Raw genomic sequence first — 9,086 nt, 5'->3', positions numbered from 1 at the left:
TGGAAAATAATGTGTTTTTTGAACCTTAAACCGCATAAACACATTTCATTACACCAAATACACAAAATAATGTTCTTTTTAGCAGCATCATATGACCCCTATAAGACATTTCCTGCCAACAACTGGCATTTTTATTTTCTTATTTAGAAAATCATTTCATTAAAAATAATTTCATATTTACATATTAATAGAAGCATTAACACATGTTAGACTGCACCCCATAAACACAATCAAGCCTAGAAAAAAGCCAGTGAACCACCCCTTTAAAGGGATAATTTGCCCAAAAATTTAAAAGAAAAAAGAAAACAGAAAATGAAAAGAAAAGAAAAAAGAAGATAAAAAATATATATTTTTAAATCTTTTTGCAATGTCTATTTGATGCTTTTCTCATGTAACACAATAATGGCTTTAAATTAACTTTTGTGGGTAATTTCTCACCCAGATTTGATGTGTGATTAATATGCGATTACTTAGATTAAAAATGTTAATCGATTGACAGCACTATACTTCTAACCATTGCTTCTGGCTAAAATACAAGCCCATAATCCATAACACTGCTTTCTCCAGTGAAAAAGTCATCTCGTCTGAATCAGGAGAGAAATATGCACAGATCAAGCACTTTTTACAAGTGAAAATGGTGTAAAACATTTCTAAACAAAGATGTGAGTGGATTTTGATGTTAGAGAACAACAGGGCACAGACTTTTTCACTGAATGAAGCGTTATTATGGATTATGGTCTCATATATTAGCTGGAAGCGATGGTTTGAAGTTAAAAGTCTCGATGGATTGGTTTCTTACAAGCGCAGCTTTTTGCTTCACTGGAGTAGACAGAGCTCTTCAGGTGATGCAAATGTTTGATTGGTTGAATTTTTTGTACAGCATCATGGGAAATGTAGTTTTTCACCACAAATTCTGCAGTTAAACGTTATTATTTCACAAACATTTTGCTGCAACAAAACGGCTTCAACAAGAGCATATACTATTGATTAACAACCTCAGAGCTCACAACAGGTCTGTCTTTAAAGGTTTATTAGTTATCGTCAAAAAATCAATTTCCCCATGGAGAAAATAAACAGTGTTTTTACTTCCAGAACCCAACGGTTGCACTTTATTTCAGAGTAATGTTGTGGTTATGGTTATTTGGTGATGCTCATGGTGCAGAAACCTTTTCACTCACCTTAGCAGGGGTCTTGTTGCTGGCCGACATCCTCCTCGCTGCCATGCTAACCAGAGCACATGTGAAGGCGGAGGACAAGAGGATGACGGTGAACACTAGGACCCAAGGGAGAGAGCAGAGGTAGCAGGGGCCCCCGGACGAGGTGCAGACCAGCACGTGAAGGGCTGAGCCAAACAAACACAGCAGGTAAAAGGGCAGAGAGAGCAGAGATGATGCCAGCGGGACGTCCACAACTGCCTCCCTGCTCAAAGCCTCTGGCATGGCCAACATCAGAAAAAACAGCACCTGGAGAAAGAGAGAGAGAGAGTGTGTTTCAATAACACACTCGCACACAAGGGCTCTGTTTACCGTTTGTATTAGCATTTGTCTCGGGTGATGCCATCACAAACTGCCATTTGAGACTGATAGCGTTTTACACCGGGTATTAAAGTAAGTGATTTTTAGGGAATATCGCTCATAAAACGTCCCTGGCAGATATCACTGAAATAGGTGTCCTGAGAAATCACACACATCTATATGGCAACACAAGGCCCTGTGAACAGTAAAAAAGAATCTGGAAGTTTTAAGCCAATCAGAAATAACCTCTGCCTGTCAATCATTTTGCAAGTCTGGGTTTGCAGACACTGGATTGGCTGTTGTCTTTGGAGGGCGGGGTTTTGGAGAAATGGGGTTCACTTGCTAAGTCAGCAAAATAGCTGAAATCACTTATCATATATATATATATATACTACCGTTCAAAAGTTTGGGATCAGTAAGACTTGTAATGTTTTTTAAAGAAGTCTCATGCTCATCAAGGCTGCATTTATTTGATCAAAAATACAGAAAAACAGTAATCTTGTAAAATGTTATTACAATATAAAATAATGGTTTCTATTTTAATATCCTTTAAAATATAATTTATGTCTGTGATGCAAAGCTGAATTTCCATCAGCCATTACTCCAGTATAAAGTGTCACATGATCCTTAAAAAATCATTCTAATACGCGGATTTATTATTAGAATTATCAATGTTGGCAACATTTGTGCTGCCAAATATTTTTTTGGAAACTGCGATACTTTTTTCAGGATTCTTTGATGAATAAAAAGTTAAAAAGAACAGCATTTATTCAAAATATAAATCTTTTCTAACAATATAAATCTTTGCTATCACTTCTTATCCGTTTAACACATCCTTGCTGAATAAAAGTTAATATTTCTTTTAAAAAAAAAAGCATAAAAATTTACTGACCCCAAACTTTTGAACTGAATGTATATTAAAATAGAAAAATTTTATTTTACATCGTAATAATATGTCACAATATAAAAAAATTTTTCCTATATTTTTGATCAAATAAATGCAGCCTTGATGAGCATAAGAAACTCCTTTAAAAAACATTAAAAATCGTTCTAATCCCAAACTTTTGAACGGTAGTGTATGTATATATGTATATATATATACAGTGGGTACGGAAAGTATTCAGACCCCCTTAAATTTTTCACTCTTTGTTATATTGCAGCCATTTGCTAAAATCATTTAAGTTAATTTTTTATATATATATATATATATATATATATATATATATACTGTATAGACAAGGCTTATGGGAAATTAATGATTAGTTTGTCTGCAGCTCTACATTAGAAAATGTATTCATAAACAAGCCTAAAGAAAGAATTATAAGGAATTTAGAGGTTATTTACTGGAGAAAACCTGTCCACCGCCTCAGAAACACAACTGTCAGGAAGCCTCCTGCTAATGCACATTCAGCTTTTTTCATTGCAAAAAAACTGTCGATTGCAATGACAGCCAAGAAGTGAATCCAGATCTCTTGCTCTCTGAGAGATTTCTGATAAAAGCAGGAGAGCAAGGCTTTAAAAAAGGACACACGCTGACGTGTCCTTGCCTCAGACTCCCAACAATGCACCGACAGTCAAACGCTCGCTTTGAAACGCACTCGCTCTTTTCTTGTCCCCATCCGGTTCACTCGCTCACGGTTGTCTTTGTAGACATCTCTACGGGATGTTACATTTGCGCTGTGAGCGATGTTTGAAAAAGTCACATAAAAAAAACAAAAAACTTTTCTCTCAGAACTTGAGATCGGAGGGTCAGAAACGGCCACGTTAATATTTAACAGAGAAAAGACACAAACTGCCGATCATCTGAGATAAAAGCTTTGTGGGAACTAGATTTAGCATAAAGGGCCAAAAGAATATGTGAACGACGAGAGGCCGGAAAACAGGATAAAAAAAATAATCAGGCCGCAATCAGATATTTTGGCAGAGACACAAAAAGAAAAAACTTAATATGTTTAACACAAATCATAATTGACCATATTTACTTTCATAATGCCTGTTTCTGGTATTAGTTGTCAAGAACCAACAATGAACAGCAATTATGGCAAAATCTTAATGTTAACATATAAGTATACTATTGATTTTTAGTTCATGCTCATTCTTATATCAATGTTATTAATGCAACTTGAAAATATAAAAATGTATTAGCATGCACTACCGTTTAAAACTTTGCAGTCAGTAAGATTAAAGTTTTTGAAAGAAAAACTTCTGTTCACTAAGGCTGCATTTATTTGATTAAAAGTACAGTACAAACAGTAATATTGTGAAATATTATTACAATTTAAAATAACCATTTTCTATTTGAATATATTTTAAAATGTAATTTATTCCTGTGATGCAAAGCTGAATTTTCAGCATCATTACTCCGTTCTTCAGTGTAACATGATTCTCCAGAAATCATTCTAATATGCTGATTTGCTGCATTTATCATTATTATCAATGTTGAAAAAAAGTTGTGCTGCTTCATATTTTTGATGAAACTGTCATACTTTTTTTTATTTTCAAGTTCAAATGAACAAAATTTATTTGAAACAGAAATCCTGCTTTTGTCACTTTTAATCAATTTAAATGCATCCTTGCTGAACAAAAGTATAAAAAAAAATTGGTAAAAAAAAAAAAAGTAGAAAATAACCAAGAAGAATAAATGCTGTAAAAGTATTTTTCATTGTTAGAATATGTCAGCTACTGTAAAAAGTTTGTTTCTCCTGATATTCACAGAAGGCTTTATTAGCTAACTCTGTGAAATGACTTTTGTTTTCGGATGACGACACCATGCTCATTTCCACCCCTTCTCTGCCCTATTTGGACAGGACTAGTTCTCTAGATCAGGTCAATTTGTTTCCCAGCTGCACTTTGTGATTTCAATCCCATCCAAATTTTAACACGTCTGTGTATTTCTCACACAGCCTGTGTAAAAATTACAGAGCAAATTACCTGCTGTTTTTGGCAACCTCTGGAGTCCTCTAATGTTGTTCGGAAAGTAACAGCTATTGTGGTACTTTTTCGACAACACTTCTCGTTTATTTTGACCTTTTGTCCAACACCGTGACGAAAGCTAACTGGTGCACTTCATTATGGTGTAGACCTTTTTGCCAGTTTGCTGGGTAAAGTTGGCAAATCAGCTGTTCGATTCATCAAACATGTACACTCACATCCTTGCAGTCAGCAATTTGTGTTTTTGATTGTTAGAATTGGGTTGCAAGACACAATGCAAAAAAAGCTACTCTATCTATCCATCTATCTATATATTTATTAAATATATGTTTAAATACAATATACTGTATTATTAAATATATTTAATATAATATATTATATCATCAAGCTTGGATTGTTGTTTACAATGAAAAAATAAAAAAATAAATAAAATAATCAAGAAACTAAAATACTAATAAAAAAAGCTAATTGTTATATCAAATATTATTAAATCTATATATTTAATTATATTATTTAAATATTCTTTAACTATATATATTTTAAATATTATATTACATTTAAATTTATTATATTTAATATAATGTATTATATAATCAAGCTTGCATTTCTGGAAAGAAAATCTAATTAGACATCCTGCATGATATGACCTCATCCATAAAAAAATCTCAATGTCCGGTTTCATGGGTCTTGAAGCAAAGCACAACAAAATCCAGCCCATTGTATCTTTCTTGTTGAACATCTTGTTCCATTTTGAAATAATTCACATTAAATGCTTTGCAAACCACATTTCATTTTGCTTTTAATTGCAGGCATTCAGTGGTTGACTGAATGAATTTGGTTTTATCATTCTGAATAACAGCCGCCCCATTTACACGACGAAACTCCAGAAAAGTCATTTGCCCTCAGGAGACATGCAGAATCTTACACCCGCCAGTGGAATCTAAATGATGTTATTTCATGCGTTTAACCTCAAGAGAAGAAGACTTTACACAAGCAGACTTTACAAAGACTCGAGTACCTTGAATAACAAGGAAACATTCTGTTGGGGAAATATAGTGAAGTTAGTGATATAATGAGTCAATTTCAACATTTACCAATACGTTATTAAAATCAAAATCTGTTAATGGTCCTAACATGAACTAACAAAGAACAATTATAATTTTTAATTCATGTTAGGAATTAACTAATGTTAGCTGGACCTGACTGTAAAGTGTTACTAAAACATTTATCTTCATAAGCATGTTAACATCAGATTCATTTAAAACCAGCACATATTTTTCAAAGCTTTATAACACGGTTGCGATACCTTTCGCCAGGCCTGCAGAACAGATGAAATCACCACATTTGATATGCACTACAGTATATGTGCCGTGTGAGCTAAAGACCTTTTCCTGCCACAGTTCAACAGCTGTATTTGCTAAGTGCAATCCATTATTGAAGTACTACAGTCGATACCTCATCCGGTCAATGAGATCTAAAGGACACAGTATCCACTGGGATGTGGAGAATGTCAGAAGGTTTGAGGGCATCCAGTGGGTCACATGAGATGGAGAAACCCTGGTCTCCGTTCCTCATAAAGGACTGGAAAAGATGTTTATTTGCTGCCGGTCAAGTCATTTGTATTTTCTGTCGAATCAGATCCTATAAGGTCTGAATAGAGACCATAATATATATTTTCAAATAAAAAAGGTAATTGCAACTTTTTATCTCCCAATCTCCCAACTTTTTTTTACTCGCAATTCTGATAAATTTATTTTTTATCACAATTCTCAGAATTGTGTAATATAAACTCAGAATTGCATGAAATGTGAGATAAAAAGTCAAATTTACAGTTTTAAATTTTTTTAATTCCATGGCGGACACTGGCTTCCATACTTTTGCTCAGCAAAGCTGCATTTAATTGATCTAAAATACAGTAAAAACAGTAATATTGTGAAATATTATTACAATTTAAAATAACTGTTATCTATTTGAATATATTTAAAAATTTTAATTATTCCTGTGGTGCAAAACTATGGAGCCTCAACATGGGCTGGAATTGGGAACCTGATGTAGCCTATTGTAGTAATGTTGTCTCTGGTCTGTGAGCATAAATGCGTTCAGGGGGCGTGGCTTTGGACGGCGATTGCAAGAAGGGTGGGAGGTTCGCTTTTAGTGCTATCAGGCTAAAGTTAGCATTTTCCAAGATCTCCTATTGTACCTTTAAGGGACCTTTGCAAAAATAAAAAATACACAGACTATCACGTGCACACGAGAAACTTTCGCGTGCGCACGAGAAACATTCGAGAAACATTTTGCGTGCTCATGAAACTTTTGCGTGCGCACGAGAAACATTTTGCGTGCTCATGAAACTTTAGCGTGCGCACGAGAAACATTCGAGAAACATTTTGCGTGCTCACGAGAAACTTTTGCGTGCGCATGAGAAACATCCGAGAAACATTTTGCGTGCGCACAAGAAACATCCGAGAAACATTTTGCGTGCTCATGAGAAATTTTCTGTTTCAATTTCCAGTGTAGGTATTTTATATTAGCATTCCATGCTTTTGTTTTCTTCGTTGTAAGACGGCAGAGAGTGATGCAACCGGAAACTGTAACGTGTGAGCTCGCAAAATGTTTCTCATGCGCACGCAAAAGTCTGTGTATTTTTTATTTTTGCAAAGGTCCCTTTAGGGGCTCCGTACAAACCAGAATTTTCTGCTTGAATATAAAAAACTAATATTTTTGTGGAAATGTGTTAAAAAAAATTTCAGGATTCTTTGATTCACGAAAGTTCAAAAGAACAGCATTTATTTGAAAAAAAGAATTAAATCAAAGCAAAAACTAAAATGTACTAACCTCAAACTTTTGAACAGCAGACGTCAACTGCACATTAAATAGGGCATCTGACAGATACTGAACAAATAAACAGGCTAAATAACTATAACAAACAAATAATTAACTATAATCTTCTATTGCACAGAACTATCATAGTCTTTGTAAATAAACTGAGAGCTGTGGATTGTGCATAATAACGGGAGCATCACTCACGACAGGTGATCTGAAGTCTGACAGTAATTGTGTTTATTCTTGAAGGTGGTGAATTTGTTTCAAAAGCGCTGCTTTGATGGCTGTAGCAGCGCAGCTTTAAAGGGATGAATTTAGAGATGCATCCTCTCAGAGAGGGTTTTAGTGTGCTGACAGTCTAATACCACGTCTACACCGCAAGAGTAGCTGAATTATGTGCTTGCAGTGTTGAGTTTGTTGCACCACAGTCCTCTAAACATATACAAACCGCACAACCTAGCTTTGAAAAGAGGTTAAAAAAAGGTGAAAGTTTCAAACAGCAAAACTTTCTCTCAAGGCTAGTATTTACCAGAATGTAAAAAACTGGTTGTGATGTCACAACTATGTGTTCATTAATTTAATTTAAATGTAAATGTTTTAAATGGAAAAAAATTCTAAATGTAATTTATTCCTGTGATAGCAAAGCTGTATTTTCAGTATCATTACTCCAGTCTTCAGTGTCACATGATCCTTCAGAAATCATTCTAATATGATTGGTTTGCTGCTAAAAAAACATTTATGATTATTATCAATGTTGAAAACAGTTGTGCTGCTTCATATTTTTTTTTGGAAACTGTGATTTTACGATGAAAATATAGTTCAGAAGTAGAGAATTTATTTGAAACAAATCTTTTGTAACATTGTAAATGTCTTCACTGTCACTTTTGATCAATTTAATGCATCCTTGCTGAATACAAGTATCAATTTCTTTAAAAAAAAAAATTTAATTAAAAATAATAATAATAATAATCTTACTGACCCCAGACTTTTGAAGTTGTACTATAGAAGAAATTAATTTGTGACTACAAAAAGTGTACAAAAGAATAACATATGGCCTCTTTAAATAAATATGTAACCGCATTTTAATTGTATTTTCTATTTTAGTTCTGTAATGTGATGTAATTCTAAATGAAAGCACAGATTTATAGTGAAACCCATTTTTGAGAAGATGATTTTTGATTGGGATGTGGAAGTTAAAGGTCAGATTCACCTTCCAGAACATGTCGAGGTATTTTAGTAGCTTAAAACAGTGTCTAATAGCTAAAGATTATGAAATAAATTAAACAAACATCTTTACAGGAATAATCTGTACTGATGAAACATACACAAAAAGACCAGGAACTTGTATTAGGAAAGCAAATAGGGTCAGTTTTGATTCCATGTTGACTTGAGGAAATAAGAAAACAGTGGAAACCCAAATCCAAAACTGAAAGGCTGAAGGAATGAATCCTGCTTCTCCAGCAACCAGCGCCAGGCTGGATCTGAACTCTGCCGTGAGGGCTGGCGAGCTCTTTATTGTTAATTAGAGAGAAGAGAGAGACTAATTAAGATCATAATGAGTTGGCAGGGTAAGGGGTGTAAATGAGACGAGAGGCCGCAGTCTTTCAAACTCAGACATTGATCCTCCTTCAAGCCACTGTAGGACCTCCGAACTCCACTCTCAACTCACGTCTGACTGCCATTAGCCTTGTTATCAGCCGACAGAAGAAAAAGAATTAAATAGAAATATAGAAAAACTAAGCTGTAAGGTGAGGTTGTGTACCACAGTGCTGTCACAGTCAGAATCCCAAAATCCATTTATATATATAAGTTTTATAT

The 9,086-nt window shown here is 34.3% G+C and overlaps 1 protein-coding gene across 1 annotated transcript in view; it reads right to left on the bottom strand.

The window, feature by feature from the left end:
* Positions 1 to 9,086, bottom strand: part of pigg (phosphatidylinositol glycan anchor biosynthesis class G (EMM blood group)) — a 107,394-nt gene that overhangs the window by 52,313 nt on the left and 45,995 nt on the right. Inside the window, exon 9 of the mRNA XM_016515224.1 lies at positions 1,179 to 1,463. Coding sequence (XP_016370710.1) covers positions 1,179 to 1,463 — 285 coding nt within the window. The remainder of the gene's footprint in view (positions 1 to 1,178; positions 1,464 to 9,086) is intronic.

Source organism: Sinocyclocheilus rhinocerous, unplaced genomic scaffold (genome assembly GCF_001515625.1).
Source record: "Sinocyclocheilus rhinocerous isolate Xijiao unplaced genomic scaffold, SAMN03320098_v1.1 scaffold297, whole genome shotgun sequence".
In the NCBI taxonomy this organism is placed as follows: domain Eukaryota; kingdom Metazoa; phylum Chordata; class Actinopteri; order Cypriniformes; family Cyprinidae; genus Sinocyclocheilus; species Sinocyclocheilus rhinocerous.
The sequence above is the reverse complement of the archived record's forward strand: the minus strand, read 5'-3'. Positions and strand labels throughout refer to the sequence as shown.